This window comes from Gadus morhua, chromosome 6 (assembly GCF_902167405.1).
Source record: "Gadus morhua chromosome 6, gadMor3.0, whole genome shotgun sequence".
Taxonomy (NCBI): domain Eukaryota; kingdom Metazoa; phylum Chordata; class Actinopteri; order Gadiformes; family Gadidae; genus Gadus; species Gadus morhua.
The window spans coordinates 24,187,148-24,205,229 of NC_044053.1; the positions used below are offsets into that span (position 1 = coordinate 24,187,148).

The window sequence follows — 18,082 nt, forward strand, 5'->3', positions numbered from 1 at the left end:
GGTATAGATGTTGACTCTATATTTTTAAAAAATTAAGCAGAGTGGCGCAGTGGAAGCATGCTGGGCCCCTACCCCAGAGGTCGATGGATCGAAACCATCCTCTGCTATATTCAGTTCATTTCGATGATTCAGTCTTAAAATGAATAGCATTTAAAATCAGATTCAAGAATCCTGTGCTGCAGTACGTGTGGACTACCCAACACGTATTGCCCACATCAGATGCCGTGATGGCAATTTAAAGCTGTTTACCGTAATAAATAACAATGTGCATTGAGCTAGGGTTTAGATGATGCATCTCTAATTTGTAACTGTAGGGCAGAGTGGCGCAGCGGAAGCGTGCTGGGCCCATAACCCAGAGGTCAATGGATCGAAACCATCCTCTGCTATTTTCAGTTCATTTCATTGATTCAGTCTTAAAATGAATAGTATTTAAAATCAGATTCAAGAATCATGTGCTGCAGTACGTGTCGACTACCCAACACGTATTGCCCACATCAGATGCCGTGATGGCAATTTAAAGCTGTTTACCATAAAAAATAACAATGTGCATTGAGCTAGGGTTTAGATGATGCATCCATATTTTGTAACTTTTAAGCAGAGTTGCGCAGCGGAAGCGTGCTGGGCCCATAACCCAGAGGTCGATGGTAGTACTTGTGGACTACCCGACACGTGTTGCCCACATCAGACGCCGTGATGGCAATTTAAAGCTGTATACCATAAAAAATAACAATGCGCAAAGAGCCAGGGTTTGGATGTTGACTCTATATATAATAAAAATGAAGCAGAGTGGCGCAGCGGAAGCGTGCTGTGCCCATAACCCAGAGGTCGATGGATCAGAACCATGCTCTGCTAGTAGGAATCCCTAAATTTGCATCAATCAATGAAATGAATTGCAATTACATATTTAGTCTAGCCTCAATAGATAGCATGAAGTGTTCTACTCACAATATTAGTGATACATAGGAATCATTTTAAAACAAATATCCGTTACGATGATGATTGAGCGTGGGATTGGTAGCGAGACTGGGGTGGATTGAAAAATAAAGAACGAGTATACCTATACCTTATTCTCATGTATTTCAGACCTTGCTAGTGCTTGGTTGGTCGTTCATTTCTTAGTTCTAGTCTCATTTTGTAAACTCACGCGTGCCCCAGTGGCCTAATGGATAAGGCACTGGCCTCCTAAGCCAGGGATTGTGGGTTCAAATCCCGTCTGGGGTGATTTGAAGCAGATTGGGGCAGCGAAAGCGTGCTGTGCCCATAACCCAGAGGTCGATGGATCAAAACCATTCTCTGCTATATTCAGATCTTTTCATTCTTAAAATGAATAGCATTTACAATCAGACTCAAGAATCCCTTGCTGCAGTACTTGTGGACTACCCGACACGTATTGCCCACATCAGACGCCGTGATGGCAATTTAAAGCTGTTTACCATAAAAAATAACAATGCGCAAAGAGCCAGGGTTTAGATGTTGACTCTATATATAATAACAATGAAGCAGAGTGGCGCAGCGGAAGCGTGCTGGGCCCATAACCCAGAGGTCGTTGGATCAGAACCATGCTCTGCTAGTAGGAATCCCTAAATTTGCATCAATCAATGAAATGAATAGCAATTACATATTTAGTCTAGCCTCAATAGATAGCATGAAGTGTTCGACTCACAATATTAGTGATACATAGCAATCATTTTAAAACAAATATCCGTTACGATGATGATTGAGCGTGGGATTGGTAGCGAGACTGGGGTGGATTGAAAAATAAAGAACGATTATACCTATACCTTATTCTCATGTATTTCAGACCTTGCTAGTGCTTGGTTGGTCGTTCATTTCTTTGTTCTAGTCTCATTTTGTAATTTCACGTGCGCCCCATTGGCCTAATGGACAAGGCATTGGCCTCCAAAGCCAGGGATTGTGGGTACGAGTCCAGTCTGGGGGGATTTGTAGTAGAGTGGCGCAGCGGAAGCATGCTAGGCCCATACCCCAGAGGTCGATGGATCGAAACCATTCTCTGCTATATTCAGTTCATTTCGATGATTCAGTCTTAAAATGAATAGCATTTAAAATCAGATTGAAGAATCCTGTGCTGCAGTACGTGTGGACTACCCAACACGTATTGCCCACATCATATGCCGTGATGGCAATTTAAAGCTGTTTACCATAATAAATAACAATGCGCAAAGAGCCAGGGTATAGATGTTGACTCTATATTGTTAAAAAATAAAGCAGAGTGGCGCAGCGGAAGCATGCTGGGCCCATACCCCAGAGGTCGATGGATCGAAACCATCCTCTGCTATATTCAGTTCATTTCGATGATTCAGTATTAAAATGAATAGCATTTAAAATCAGATTCAAGAATCCTGTGCTGCAGTACGTGTGGACTACCCAACACGTATTGCCCACATCAGATGCCGTGATGGCAATTTAAAGCTGTTTACCGTAATAAATAACAATGTGCATTGAGCTAGGGTTTAGATGATGCATCTATAATTTGTAACTGTAAGGCAGAGTGGTGCAGCGGAAGCGTGCTGGGCCCATAATCCAGTGGTCAATGGATCAAAACCATCCTCTGCTATATTCAGTTCATTTCATTGATTCAGTCTTAAAATGAATAGTATTTAAAATCAGATTCAAGAATCCTGTGCTGCAGTACGTGTGGACTACCCAACTCGTATTGCCCACATTAGATGCCGTGATGGCAATTTAGAGCTGTTGACCATAAAAATAACAATGTGCATTGAGCTAGGGTTTAGATGTTGCATCTATATTTTGTAATTTTTAAGCAGAGTGGCGCAGCGGAAGCGTGTTGGGCCCATAACCCAGAGGTCGATGGATTGAAACCATCCTCTGCTATCTTCAGTTCATTTCAATGAGTCAGTCTTAAAATTAATAGTATTTAAAATCAGATTCAAGAATCCTGTGCTGCAGTACGTGTGGACTACCCAACACGTATTGCCCACATCAGATGCCGTGATGGCAATTTAAAGGTGTTTACCATAAAAAATAACAAATGGCTTAATGGATAAGGCACTGGCCTCCTAAGCCAGGGATTGTGGGTTCGAGTCCTGTCTGGGGTGTATTTAAGCAGAGTGACGCAGCGGAAGCGTGCTGGGCCCATAACCCAGAGGTCGATGGATCAAAACCATTCTCTGCTAGTAGGAATCCCTAAAATTGCATCAATCAATGAAATTAATTGCAATTACATATTTAGTCTAGCCTCAATAGATAGCATGAAGTGTTCGACTCACAATATTAGTGATACATAGCGATCATTTTAAAACAAATATCCGTTACGATGATGATTGAGCGTGGGATTGGTAGCGAGACTGGGGTGGATTGAAAAATAAAGAACGAGTATACCTATACCTTATTCTCATGTATTTCAGACCTTGCTAGTGCTTGGTTGGTCGTTCATTTCTTTGTTCTAGTCTCATTTTGTAATTTCACGTGCGCCCCATTGGCCTAATGGACAAGGCATTGGCCTCTTAAGCCAGGGATTGTGGGTACGAGTCCCGTCTGGGGGGATTTGAAGTAGAGTGGCGCAGCGGAAGCGTGCTGGGCCCATAACCCAGAGGTTGATGGATCGAACCCATGCTCTGCTATATTCATATCTTTTCAATGTGTCAGTCTTAAAATGAATAGCATTTACAATCAGAATCAAGAATCCCTTGCTGCAGTACGTGTGGACTACCCGACACGTATTGCCCACATCAGAAGCCGTGATGGCAATTTGAAGATGTTTACAGCAAAAAAAAAACAATGCGCAAAGAGCCAGGGTTTAGATGTTGCATCTATATATTATAACTGTTAAGCAGAGTGGCGCAGCGGAAGCGTGCTGGGCCCATAACCCAGAGCTCGATGGATCGAAACCATCCTCTGCTAGTCGGAATATCTAGTATTGTATCAATCAATGTATAGAATTGCAATTACATATTTAGTCTAGCCTCAATAGATAGCATGAAGTGTTCTACTCACAATATTAGTGATACATAGCAATAATTTTAAAACAAATATCCGTTACGAAGATGATTGAGCGTGGGATTGGTAGCGAGACTGGGGTGGATTGAAAAATAAAGAACGAGTATATCTATACCTTATTCTCATGTATTTCAGACCTTGCTAGTGCTTGGTTGGTCGTTCATTTCTTTGTTCTAGTCTCATGCTGTAAACACACGTGTGTCCCAGTGGATAAGGCAAGGCAAGGCAAGGCAACTTTATTTATATAGCACTTTTCATACACAAGGCAGACTCAAAGTGCTTTACATATAAACATTGTTATACAATAAAATAATAGATAAGTAAAAGAAAACATATGCAAAGAAATGAGTAAAATAGAAAGTTAAAAAGGCTTTTTAGTAAGTAAAATTGAAAGTGCAATGTATTCAAGAAAGTGAGCAAATTAAATTGAAAGTTATTTAAGATCAGATCAACAGACTCTCTGGAACCCAAGTCGGGACTACAACCCGACCTAAAGGACAATCTATTACAATATTCTAGGACTCTAGCCCAGAACCAAAGGCAAACAACAAACAACAAACAAATATTCAGTAATTATTCTAGGACTCTAGCCCAGAACCAAAGGCAAACAACAAACAACAAACAAATTCAAAAGAGTTTCATATGGAATGACACAACTTCATTACTCAGCAAATGTCATGTATTTTTCTGGTAAAAATAGAAAATAAAGGGAAAGTTAAAAAGGCATTTTAGTAAAATAAAGGTAAAGTATTTAAGATTTAGCAGAAGCTAAAGCAAACATAAAGGTCTTCAATCTTGTTTTGAAGGTGCTCAGAGTTGGGGCAAGTCTTAAATCCTCAGGGAGTTTATTCCAGCTATTTGTTGCATAGTAACTAAATCCTGCTTTCCCATGTTTCGTGTTTACTCTGGGGATAATTAACAGATTGGTCTCAGAAGATCTTAGTGTTCTAGAAGGCTTATGTAGTGGAAGCATATCAGTTAAATATTTTGGGCCTAAACCATGTAGGGATTTATAGGTTAGCAACATGATTTTAAAATCAATTCTCTGACCTACAGGAAGCCAATGTAACGATTTAAGAATTGGTGTAATATGTTCAAATTTTTTGGTCTTTGTTAAAACTCTAGCAGCAGCATTCTGAACAAGCTGAAGCTTCCTTAGAGTTTGTTTTGGGAGACCTGTAAGGAGACCATTGCAGTAATCAAGCTTACTAGTGATAAAGGCATGTACAAGTTTTTGTAAGTCTTCGGTTAGTCTCGCAAAGCCAGACCAAACTACAGCAAGTAGAATGGTCTGGAGCCACGCTACCTCGAGCCGTCTATCCGTTGGGAAACTGGGCGGGCCTGTTTTATTTCTTTAAACCAATCACAATCGTCTAGGGCGGGGCTAAGCCCGGGAAGCAGCAGCGGTGTCCATGCAAAATAGTGCCGGGGGGGAAATTATTTTGACGGAACTTCTTGACGTTCAGAGGCTGTCAGAAATGGCTCAATCCCAAACGCCACAAAAAAACATTGACGATGTATGTCGCCTATGTGGAGATAATTTTATAGATAAAAAGAACAAACATCGTTTGATTCTTTGTCACGATGATTTCAAGCCACCATACACTTTGGCCCTTGAGCTCACGGGACCTATAAAAACGAACGACGTTTTAACATTTATATGTGGTTCTTGTAGAACACTACTAAAGAAATACCGTAGGAGCTATTGTGAAGTGGAACGGATCGGTTCATTGGTTAATCCATGTCAAACGCTCATGCCGCCGTCAGAGTGAAACGATGCGCCAAATCCACACCAACCGCCGATAGTCGTGACCGCAAACGCATCGTCCCCGGGGAGAATCCCCGGGGAGAGTCTGGGCTTTTCCAAGGTAATGTCAAAATAGGCTATGTTGTGGTCCTACCATTGTAATGAAATCAGATAGTCAGTAATCAGTAATTACATTATATTAAAATTAAACAAGATTTGATGTCTAGTTCCACAAACAATTTCGAAAACTTGGTAACGCCAGCAACCGGAAGGGGAGGAGTCGCGGCCAAATCGGCCGCTAAGCAATAGACGCTGTCCACTTCCGTTCAGCCAGACTAGTCTTCGGTGGACATGAGCCCTCTAACTCTTGCTACATTTTTAAGGTGATAATATGCAGATTTTGTAACTGATTTGATGTGACTTTCGAAATGTAAATCAGAATCCATGATAACCCCTAGGTTTCTGGCTTTGATTGAGGTTTTCAGGGACAGAGAGTGAAGGTGTTGGGTTACTTTAAGCCTTTCCGTTTTAGCACCAAATACAATTATCTCTGTTTTATCCTCATTTAGCTGAAGGAAATTTCGGCACATCCAGTCTTTCACTTGCTCAATGCACTGGCACAGCAGATCTATGGGCCGATAGTCATTTGATGATAGCGATACATAGATTTGCGTGTCATCAGCATAGCAATGATGGTCAATATTGTTATTATGCATGATTTGCCCTAGTGGGAGCATGTAGATGTTGAATAAAGAGGGTCCTAAGATCGAACCTTGTGGGACTCCACACATCACGTTGGTTGATTCTGATACAAAGTCGCCGATGGAAACAAAGTAGTTAGGGGTCCAAGCCAACAGGTTGGATCCCTATTGTTTTTGTAAGGATTTTTATTATTATTAGGGGTCCAAGCCAACAGGTTGGGGGTCCAAGCCAACAGGTTGGATCCCTATTGTTTTTGTAAGGATTTTTCTTTTTATTCTTCCCGCCTTGAAAGTGGGTCCACAGCCCAAACCGTAAATGGTGCACACGTGCCAATCACATGACTAGAACCAGGTCCGGCACCGCTACTCCGATAACCAAATTCAGACACGCCGGCCACTAGGTGGCGCTATACCAAGGAAAGATGCGTTTGGGGCTATAACTCCCACACCGAACCTCCCACAGTCAAAAACTTGTACCCACTAATTCACTGGAGTCTGCTGCATCTTTTGGCATAGGCCACGCCCATTTGCGTCTATAATTTTTTTGCTATAACTCCCACACCGAACCTCCCACAGTCAAAAACTTGTACCCACTAATTCACTGGAGTCTGCTGCATCTTTTGGCATAGGCCACGCCCATTTGCGTCTAGAATTTTTTTTCGCAAAATCGCGAAAACCGCTAAACTGCATTTTTGCTACTTCTCCCACATTTCTTGACCAATCAACACCAAACTTTGCACACGGCATCTTCAGACGCACACGAACAGGAATCATGCTTTTTGATCCGACCTTCGACGACGAAACGGTAGCGTTTTGAATATTTGTTTATTAGCTATGTTTTACGTCGAAACGCAAAAATACCAAAATTAGACATCGGATCAAGTCCAAGTTTTAGACACATGTCGGTGCTACCCTTATTGGCGTTCAATAAAAATATCGGAAAATTACGCCCTAAGGGGGCGCAATAAACGAGGAAATTGTATATCTTCTAATTGGCCCGAGGAATGTTCTTCAAACTATAAGGGAACCATCAAGGGGCAAACCCGAGTCGATATAAAAAATATGGCCAAGAATTATTAATGTGGGCGGGAGTTATTTGGCAAAGGAAAATTGTCTTTGGAAAATTTCGCCACAGGGCGGCGCCAAAAAACGACGACATTGTCTATCTCCTATTTGGCCAATGTTCTGAAAACGCGTTTTAGGCTATAACTCCCACACCGAAGCTCCCACAGTCAAAACCTTTATATCCACATGTTGTTCACGGTAGCGTTTTGAATACTTGCTTCGCGTTGTGCCGGCGAAACGCACATTTCTTGTCGCGTTGTGCCGGCGAAATGCACACTTCTTGGACCCCTGCATAACTGCTTGCTATACTTACCTCACTAGAAGTGGTACCACAGCCCAAACCGTAAATGGTGCCGACACGCCAATTGCATGACTAGATCCAGATCTCTTCGGACAATGCAGACGACCAAATCCAGACCCGCCGGTCACTAGGTGGCGCTATACCAAGGAATACGCGTTTGGGGCTATAACTCCCACACCGAACCTCCCACATTCAAAACCTTGTACACACAGATTCACTGGAGTCTGCTGCATCTTTTGGCATAGGCCACGCCCATTTGCGTCGAGAATTTTTTTTCGCAAAATCGCGAAAACCGCAAAACTGTATTTTCTCTACTTCTCCCACATTTCTTGACCAATCGACACCAAACTTTGCACACGACATCGTCAGACGCACACGCAAAGAATGCATTAAACACTTTTTTGATGCGACCTTTGACGACGAAACGGTAGCGTTTTGAATATTGGTTTATTAGCTAAATTAGACGTGGAATATCAAAAATCCAGAAAAAAAGAAATTAGACATCTGATCGAGTCCAAATTTTACACACATGTTGGTGCTAACCTTAACGGCGTTCAATAAAAAAATCGGAAAATTACGCCCAAAGGGGGCGCAATAAACGAGGAAATTGTATATCTTCTGATTGCCCAAAGGAATGTTCTTCAAACTCAAGGGACACCATCAAGGGGCAAACCCCAGTCTATATAAAAAAATGTGGCCAAGAATTATTAATGTGGGCGGGAGTTATTTGGCAAAGGAAAATTGTCTTTGGAAAATTTCGCCAACAGGGCGGCGCCAAAAAACAACGACATTGTCTATCTCCTATTTGGCCAATGGAATGTACTGAAAACGGCTATAACTCCCACACCGAACCTCCCACAGTCAAAACCTTTATATCCACACATTCACTTGAGTCAGCTGCATCTTTTGGCACACGCCGTGCCCATTTGTTTTGAACACATGCTTCGCGTTGTGCCGGCGAATTGCACATTTCTTGGACCCCTGCATAACTGCTTGCAGTTCTAGTTCCTATTTTGTAGGTAGGATCTGAACCAATTTAAGACTGTGCCTGAAAGCCCCACCCAGTTTTCTAACCTGTCCAAAAGTATTGTATGGTCTACAGTGTCGAATGCAGCACTGAGGTCTAGTAGCATTAGTATTGAGGTTTTGCCAGAGTCTGTGTTAAGACGGATGTCGTTTACAACTTTAATGAATCGGTCTCAGTGCTGTGCAGGAGTCGAAATCCTGATTGGAAGGTGTCATAACAACCAGTTGATGCCAGGAAGTGATTAAGTTGCTGGAGGACAATTTTCTCAATGATTTTACTTATGAAGGGCAGATTTGATATTGGTCTGTAGTTGTTAATAATAGAGGTATCTAGGCTCCGTTTTTTTAAAAGGGGTTTAATAACTGCCGTTTTCAGGGCTTTTGGGAAGTTGCCCGACTGGAGAGAGTTGTTAACTATCTGCAATATGTCTATTGCTAGGCAGTCAAAAACATTCTTAGGGGGTGTTCACACAGGCAGTTTTTTTTTCAGGTGCGGGTGGATGTTTTACATTATATTCCTATGATACAGGGTGTTTTTGTAAAAACATCCTGGGTGCTTTTAAAAACACCGCTGCCAGCGGGTTTTTTTCACTGCTCTGGGTGGTTTTCAAGTTGGGATAAATTCAACTCGCCAAGAAAAAGCACCCGACGTCAGGTAGTTTTTTGACAGCTGACCAATGAACGAGAACCTACGTCACTAGGAAAAACGTTGGAAATTCAAGAATGGCGACCCAAACCAAGACGTCTTTCCCGACGGAGCAACTTGTTGTTCTTGTCAGTGAACATGTTGAGTTGTATGACATGACCAACAAATTATACCACAACATTTATCACAAGGAGAGTATCTGGAGGACGATCGGTGGGATTTTGGGACATAAGTGTAAGTATTAATTTTAATGTTTATCTGCTCACCTAACAAACTATCCAGTTATCACCGTTAAACGTGTTTCTAATAACATTTCTAGCGAGAAATATACTTTTTACTTGCATAATCTTTAGTCAGTGATTGTGTCTGATCTTTAGTTTTATAGTTATTAGGAAGATTTTATCGGCTCGATGTCAAAGATGTCCGGTTGCTAGGGACGCTGCTTTCGTACAGCTGAGGGCACAGCTGAGCTGAGGGCTGGTGATACGGACAACGCGAAAGCGTTAGTAGCTGCTAGAGAAATTCTTGGTAGGGCTTAATCCTAGCCTGTTGTTTACTTTTATTCACTGTAGGGGAGGATTGCCGTGACAAATGGAAATACCTTAGAGGCAAGTACGGCAAAGAAAGAAAGGAAATGAAGGAGAGGAGGAGTGGATCGGAGGGAGGACATAAACACAGTTGGAAATATGTAAAAATTCTATCTTTCCTGGAGCCTTATGTCCAGGAAAGGCTCACAATTAGTAACTTCGACCAGCCAAGCCAGACAGCAGAGAGCATTTTGAATGCAATGTGTGAAAACAATGAGGTAAGACTAGATGAGATTGGGCTAATGTGCCATGATGAACAGGCCAATTCATAATTGTAGGCTAAATCAAACGAGTGAAGCTTATCAGCTGTATGACTATGTCCTGTGTTTAATCCTGTAGATTGCGAAGGAAAAAAAAATTATGCTTTGTGTAATGTTGTGTTTTGTCCCGTGTTTCCTTTACCTGACAGACTACATTGGATGACACAATCAGTAGTCAACCTGGGTCTGGTTCTTTAAATGGCAGTTCATCAAGGCCCCCACCCCATTCATCTAGGCCCCCACCCTCTCCATCTCCACCCCCACAACCACCTCAACAAGAACAGCAGCAGGAATTCGGGCCCATGAGAGTACAAAGAGGGAGGAAGAGGCAGGCCACTGCGACCATAACCCCCTACCAGCAACAGGTCCTCAGTGCCCTTGCGAAAGAGGAGAATGAGCATGAGCGTTTCCTATTGAGCTTTGCACCCACACTGGCAAGGTTGGAGCCTCGCAAACAGGCATTGCTAAAGTGTAGAATGCAGTCCCTGTTTTATGACATCGAGTTTGGAGAATAAATGAAATTATTAAATTAAATTATTACATTTAAACACAAACATCTGCTTTGTACCTCTTTCTTTACATTAGATATTCTGAAGGAGATTTAACATTTTATCTTGTTTTAGCACTACAATACCCACTTTGATATACATAGGAGCCACACAATTTCTATTAGGTATAAAAAATAAATGTAAACTTATGTCAGCTTTATCGTTCATGGGTGTGGTACTGCTTCCAAGATTCAGAGAAAACTTCAACTTCACCACATCATCTGGTGTTTGCTGGTGATGAAATGGAATAGCTTTTAAGCAGAAGCTTTGGGTAGCTCTTAAAAGAGCTGTTGGTTTGGTTGGTTCTTTTAAGGCCTATGTAACGGACCTATTATGTATCCACCTGTATTGCGCCCCGGAACCTTTTGTTTACGTCTCACCCGGTACCCTTTTAGAGGCGCACAGCAGCATTCACGGCGATGCGTGTTTCGCGCGTAGTCGCGTCGAAGACGTAAGTTAATATGTCTTAAAGCCTGTATTTTGGTTATATAAATGTTGGGTTCATATTGAAACATTTTGTGTGTAAGTTTTATAGTTCATTTGTCTTACACCGGTCGCATTTCTATGCCGTTTTATGTCTGTGAATAGCGTATGAAGCAAGCTAACGGCTGACCCATGAATGTCCGGTGAATGCAACTTTTCCCTCTCAATTTACCCTCGTCTTGCACCCTTGGCAAGCGGAGCGAGGTATGTTGGTTTGTGATGAAATTAGATTAGATTAGATTAGATTAGATTAGATTAGATTAGGCTTTATTGATCCTTTTGTGATGACTCCCTCAAGGAAATTGATTGTCCAGTAGTTTACAGAAGAAACACAACACAATATTAAATTATATACAATATGAGATAAACAATACACTCTAGATAACTTTAAAAAGTAAAACAAAAAGTAAACAGTAAACAATAATAATATAAGATAAACAATAAACTCTTAACTAACTATAAAAAGTAAACAAAAACAGTAAACAATAAACTCTTAGCTAATATAGAAAGTAGAGATAATAATAGAAGTAAAACAGGATTCAAGTAAAATAAAAAGATAAATGTAGAGAACTGTATAGAGGATTAATATAAATAAATAAATATATATAAATAAATAAATGTAAACATAAATAAACATATATATATATATATGTTTGTGCCTAGATGTTATCCTGCCAGGGAACTCGTCCAGCTTCAGACATGAAGTACTGAGCAAACTTCTCCCTCACTGCCACAGCATCTCTGCCAGCATTGTTGGTGCCAAGGCGAGGTGCGTTCTGGAGACCTTGTGATGGCGCAGCTGTGGATGTTCCAGTAGATGACCTAGCCGGTATTGTAGTGCTGGCATCCCACCTGAGAAAGTTATGGAGCATGCAGGTGGCCTTTACCACATTCTCTGCCACTTCTGGAGAGACACACAGCACCCGACGGTACACTCTCCATTGGGATGCCAGTATGCCAAACGCACACTCGACCATTCTGCGCACGTGAGAGAGACGGGTGTTAAACACTTTTTTTTCTCCAGTGTTGTAGCCAGGGTATGGGCGCATGATGTTACGGCGCAAGGGGAAGGCTTCGTCTGCCAGAAACACATGAGGCATCGGGCCAAGATGTTCTGCCCCTGGGAGGATGGAGTCATCCGGGATACCCAATGTGTTCTGCCGTAGGGCAGTACCAAAAGCGGAGGAGGAGAGGGTTCCCCCATCACTGTTTCTTCCATAGGCCCCGATGTCAACAAGCCTGAAACAGTACCTGGCGTCGACTACAGCCAGAAGGACGATGGAAAAAGTGCCTTTGTAATTGTAATAAAGAGTGCCACTGGAGGGAGGAGCCTCAATGACTACGTGTTTCCCATCCATTGCCCCTATGCAGTTGGGGAAATCCAGCTGTTGGAATCCAGTGGCTATCTTTCTCCACGCTGCTTTGTCTGGAATAGGCATGTAATCTGGCAGGAGGCAATCCCAAATAGCTGTGCAGACCTGATGAACTATGCCTGCCACAGTGCTGGCACCCATCCTGAAGGCGAAAGCGATGGACCGGAATGAATCGCCAGTTGCCAGATACCTGCCCAAAGAGTGATATTTAGTTTAGTCTGAAACAATTGAGCAAGCATGCATACACCTGTTGATCTTGATTGTAGCCGTTAGCAGTTAGATAGCAGTTTCTATTTCATTTGCAGGCCTGACAGTCAGGTACGTAATGCTAGCAGTCTACATCCTGTCCAGCGAAGGACGCTATACATATAAAATAGGCCTACTCTGAGCACCTTTAAAACAAGACTGAAGACTTTTATGTTTGCTTTAGCTTTCTGCTAAATCTTAAATACATTGCACTTTCTAAAAAGCTTTTTTAAATTTGCCTTTATATTCTATTTAATACTAAAATGCCTTTTTAACTTTCTATTTTACCCATTTCTTCTTCTATGACAATGTTTATATGTGAAGCACTTGAGTCTGCCTTGTGTATGAAAAGTGCTATATAAATAAAGTTGCCTTGCCTTGCCTACGTATGCTGAAAAGGTGAGAACAAGCTCTGCAACACCAAAGAGTATGGGAGGCAAGACAACATAGCTTACATTAGACCTGTTGCTAGGTAACCTACTACCTGCTTGTTACTAGTAATAAAATAAGCTACGAGACATGCGTCTGATTTCATAATCCTTTATATAAATATATTTGCGTATTTACCTTAAACAAATGCTGAGTCGTTCCTCTGGACTGATGGCTTGCCTCATGTGGGTGTCTTGCCTTATTATTGAAGGCGCAACGATGCGCAACAAGGTTTCAAATTGACTCTTGTCGAGTCTGAAATATGCACTGAACCGTGCATTATCAAACCGTAGCTCCTGAATCAAACTATGAAACGCCCCGTACCGCTGCCGTCCCCGGTTTATGTCATGCACCCACAAACGGGAAGGTTCATCGTTATCCTCGTCGTTGTCATTTAACGCCAAAACAAGGGCTAATTTTCTCATCCTCGACATTGTAACTGACACTAGCGTAGTCAAACCACTTTGATGCGGTAACTGATTTGCAACGTTGGCTCTAGAACATTCTGCTCGAGAATGAACTTGACAAAACCACCCTGTCAGTTTTTTAGTTGGTAAAAAACCGCCCGGGTCAGGTGTTTTTTAATATAAAAAAACTGCCTGTGTGAACACCCCCTTAAAGAGGTTGGTAGGTAAAGAATCAAGGCAACAGGTGGATGGCTTTAGTTGTGTAACAGCTTCCACAAGAGTTTTAGAGTCAATAACATTAAAGCATGCCATCCCTGCCACGTTACTTTTGCCTGAACAGGGTGGTAGTCCAACATTTTTGTTTGAAGTGGAGATATTGATGGCGCGTCTGATGCCTTCAATTTTATCAGTATAAAAAGCTGCAAACTCATTGCATTTCTGCGTGGAATGGAGATCAGGTGGAATTTGTGTTGGGGGGTTGGTCAGTCTGTCAACAGTTGCAAATAGGGTTTTTGCATTATTATTATTGGATTTAATGATATTGGAGAAAAATGTTTCTCTAGCACTTTTTAAGTCTGAATTGTAGGCACGGAGGCTCTCTTTGTAGATATCATGGTGAATATGAAGTTTTGTTTTACGCCAGATGCGTTCAACCTTCCTGCATTCTTTTTTCTGTTCTGTTACAGAAGCAGCTTTTCTCCAGGGTGCCTTTTGCTTTCCAGAAATCGTTTTAACCTTGTAAGGTGCAATGACATCCATGACTTTCAAAATTTTCAAATTAAAGTTTTCTACAAGATCATCAGCAGAACATGGGTTGAGAGGTGGTAGTAAGGAGATGGCCTTTCTAAAAAGTACATACGATTCTTCATTGATATACCGTTTTTTGACAGTATTTGATTTTGTCTGTATGTTGGGAATAAAAGATATATTAAAGAAAACACAAAAGTGGTCAGACAAGGAAGGATCAGTCACAGAGAGATCAGAAACATTGAGGCCCTTTGTGATAACCAGGTCTAGAGTGTGGCCCTTACAATGAGTAGTCTCTTTCACATGTTGGGACAGTTCAAATATGTCCAAAATGGTAAAACGTTTTTTCGCACACTTGTCATTCAAATCATCAGTATGAAAATTGAAGTCACCAGTTATAACTAGACAGTCAAAGTCTGTGGAGATGCTAGACAATAATTCTGTGAATTCATCGAAAAAATGTGCAGAGTATGTGGGTGGCCTGTAAATAATTAATAGGAGAACTCTGGGGGAGCATTTCAATACAGCACAAAGGTATTCGAATGATGGAAAATCACCAAATAACATCTGTTTCCCCTGAAAATCATTTTTAAATATAACAGCAACCCCTCCACCTCTTTTTCCAGATCTACATGCATCAAAAAAGTTATAGTTGGGAGGAGCTGTCTCTATCAGAACGGTTGCACTGTTATTTTGTTCCAGCCATGTTTCAGTTAAAAACATAAAATCCAGTTTAGAGGTGGTAATAAAATCATTAACTAAAAATGATTTGTTATTAAGAGACCTAACATTAAGTAGACCCATCCTGATGGTGTTGTTGATAGGCTTTAAGGTTGTTTTTGGTTTGGAGGAAATATGTATGAGATTTGTGAGGTTAGCAGTGTGTCTAAGTTTCCCTTTGTTTACTCTCTTAGTGGTTACAGCAGGAATGCAAATGTTACCATGTTTTGACATAGGCAACCTTGGGTTCAGCAGATTATGCGAAACGTCCTTTATACTTTGTCTACGGCTGAACCCTTTTTTGTCTCAGTAATACTCAGGACTACTCAGTACAGGGGGCGGGGGGCTGGGGCGCCCTCCGCTTTGGTGTTATCAGCCTGTGGGAATGACCTGGCGATGCTATTGCGATGCTCTGCTGCTGTGTTCAACCGCACCCAGTAATCCACTGGATCCTCACCCATACTGGGTTGGGTGGCGTAAAAATCAGCTAAAGGTAAGCATGATGCAGGGCTCTCACTGAAGTATCGCCTGAGAATTTCATAAATCATTTCTGGATGGACCGCACTGTCAGGTGTTAAGTTACTCTTTAACCCCACCTTCACGATTTTCTTGGCCTTCCCCATTAAATGACTCAAGATCTCCTCAGGTTGATCTGAAGCACTTCCATTAACTCTATCCATTCCTGCACTGTACACTTATCAGAAGCTTCCCCTCTGAAAACAGCAGGTTCACGGACATCATGCTTGACGACCACGTTCACTCTGGAGAGATCCAGTGTGCTACTGCCGGGATTGTCGCCACCAACCACAGGAGAGACTGGGACAAATGATGGCAAGACAGGTGGACTGGGGGCAAACAGCCGACTGACTATTGAATCTCCTATTTGATTACCCAATTCAGTGATCAAGTCACGGAGATCAGCTGCAGGGTCATTGCCACTGACAGACACAATGGGCGTGGATGATATAGGCCCTACAGGGGATGTGACTACATGGCCTGTCTTAACCTGTGCATGTTCCTCACTATCACTGAAATGTGGGGGTAGTGTCTGTGAGAGAGAAGTGGATCCCACAGAATGCTGTGGGATGTCTGTGAAAGCCAGCTTCTTAACCTCCTCCCCTGCATAAACCAATAGGCCCCTGCCCCTCCCTCTCCCGACATAAGGTGTCACATTATCAAAAAAATCACATCCACTGGCCATACTGTAAACTGAATATCGTCAACAGAAAACCAAAATTGTGTGTATATTCCCTCTCAATTAAATAAAATAAAATAAAGAAAAGAGAAGCACAACAAAACCTAATGTAGTATTGAAACTTAACCAGATAAATTCCAATTGACCTAGACACACAGTACAATTAGCACGGACGATGAGGATTCACTGGTCTTCCATCACGATACCTTCATGCAGACAGCTTAACCCCGGGGATCGGCAACAGCGGCTGATCAGTTGAATCCTTGTTTATGTAACAGACTTTGATCAGCCTGTTACATTAATGTTCACAGGTCGTCGTGTGACTAGTTGGCCGATAATGCAGAGGAGACGTGGAATGGATCTGACAGCATTTATTCCCCTTCCAAACTGTAACATAGGACAACAGGGTATATCACACGCAGGCAGTTGGAGATAACGCTGACATCCCCCCTTTCCAAACTGCCGAACGAGAGCACAAAATAATAGAAGACAATACTGTGATCGTATAGTGTGTACCAAGTATAATAAATGAAAATAATAAAAATACATGAATAATTATAAATTAAATACTGACAGATCTTTAAATATTATTAACACACATACCTGTAACATAGGACAACAGGGTATATCACACGCGGGCAGTTGGAGATAACGCTGACATCCCTACGACAGCATAATTAGCCCGTTAGCTCCTACTTGAATACCTTTCATTCAATTCAGATCTTATTACACTCATTTGCATATTTGCCGATCCGCGAACAGCGGAACCCATAGTAAACATTCATACACCATGACAAATATATACTGTATGTGTCATGAAAACAATGAGACAACGGCTAAAACAAAACATTCATGATGTAGGACTCATAAATCCAACTTACCCCCTTTCCAAACTGCCGAATGAGAGGAAGTCTAGGCGTGTGCGACCCCAATTAGCGCCCCATCGGAACCAACAATAAATGACAAGTGGAACTAAATAAATAATGTACCATGTTACAGGTCAAACATTTGGGGAAATTCACTATAAATATGTAAATAGTTATATATAAATATATAAACCACACTATAAAACTGTTACACTATCATTGACACAGATGCAAGTTTGATGCCTACATATTCCTGTTTCTTAAATTCAGCTGGAAAATCGCAAAGGGAGGAGACAGTGGAGCTGGCCCAGATAGCAAGCATACGTTGGCCCTACGTTGGCAAAACGTTGTGAGCCAACGCCGCATATCGTTGGCCTGACGGTGTGAGCCAACGCTGGCCCTACGACATTTTGGCCGCTGGCCTAACGTTGGCACATCGTTGGCATAGCGACGTAACCGCGTCATTTCGGCCGTAGGGCCACCGTTTGACCAACGTGCATTATCCCCAGATGGCCACCGTTGGCTTATAGCCAATTGCCAACTTATAATTAAGGTAGCCAAATTTTATTAATTTGCCTTTACCAAATAATTTGAATTTCCTTTTAATTAAAACTAGCAACAAGAGTTTTGAGTTCAAAAACCATTCAAACATCATGGAATTAAACCGGAAAGTGTTAACATTTATTAAATACTTATTAAAGTTCAAAAGTTCAAGTTCAAAGTACTTTATTTGTCATTGCCACAAAGACAACGAGAC

The 18,082-nt window shown here is 41.8% G+C and overlaps 1 protein-coding gene, 2 long non-coding RNA genes and 2 other non-coding genes across 8 annotated transcripts; 3 read left to right on the top strand and 2 right to left on the bottom strand.

Annotated features, from left to right (window-relative positions):
• The first annotated feature begins 35 nt into the window (after nt 1–35).
• On the top strand, nt 36–107 carry trnar-ccu (transfer RNA arginine (anticodon CCU)). Its single transcript has one exon. It is a non-coding gene; the product is annotated as a tRNA-Arg (tRNA).
• A 1,041-nt stretch (nt 108–1,148) lies between these two features.
• Nucleotides 1,149–1,221, top strand: trnar-ccu (transfer RNA arginine (anticodon CCU)). Its single transcript has one exon. It is a non-coding gene; the product is annotated as a tRNA-Arg (tRNA).
• Nucleotides 1,222–9,272: 8,051 nt separating this feature from the next.
• LOC115546004 (uncharacterized) lies at nt 9,273–13,479 on the top strand. Of its 4 annotated transcripts, none has more exons than XR_003977173.1 (5): nt 9,273–9,698; nt 10,461–11,310; nt 11,448–11,546; nt 12,006–12,271; nt 12,367–13,479. It is a non-coding gene; the product is annotated as an uncharacterized LOC115546004 (long non-coding RNA). The 4 variants fall into 4 exon arrangements; XR_003977172.1 differs by having other exon boundaries at nt 12,079–12,271; XR_003977171.1 differs by having other exon boundaries at nt 12,006–13,479.
• On the bottom strand, nt 11,735–14,003 carry LOC115546003 (uncharacterized). Its single transcript, XM_030359566.1, has 2 exons — nt 13,529–14,003; nt 11,735–12,905 (listed from the first exon to the last, which is right to left on the bottom strand). Exons 1-2 carry the CDS (start codon nt 13,822–13,824, stop codon nt 12,002–12,004), a joined length of 1,200 nt encoding a protein of 399 aa, XP_030215426.1. The 5' UTR covers nt 13,825–14,003; the 3' UTR covers nt 11,735–12,001.
• Nucleotides 14,004–15,570: 1,567 nt separating this feature from the next.
• On the bottom strand, nt 15,571–17,856 carry LOC115544986 (uncharacterized). Its single transcript, XR_003977047.1, has 3 exons — nt 17,341–17,856; nt 17,063–17,122; nt 15,571–16,846 (listed from the first exon to the last, which is right to left on the bottom strand). It is a non-coding gene; the product is annotated as an uncharacterized LOC115544986 (long non-coding RNA).
• Between the last annotated feature and the right edge of the window lie 226 nt (nt 17,857–18,082).

Coding starts and splice junctions, on each gene's coding strand:
- LOC115546003 (XM_030359566.1), bottom strand. CDS start 13,824: ATGTCGAGGATGAGAAAATTAGCCCTTGTTTTGGCGTTAAATGACAAC. Junction 12,906..13,528: donor CGACTCAGCATTTGTTTAAG/GTAAATACGCAA, acceptor CTCTTTGGGCAG/GTATCTGGCAACTGGCGATT.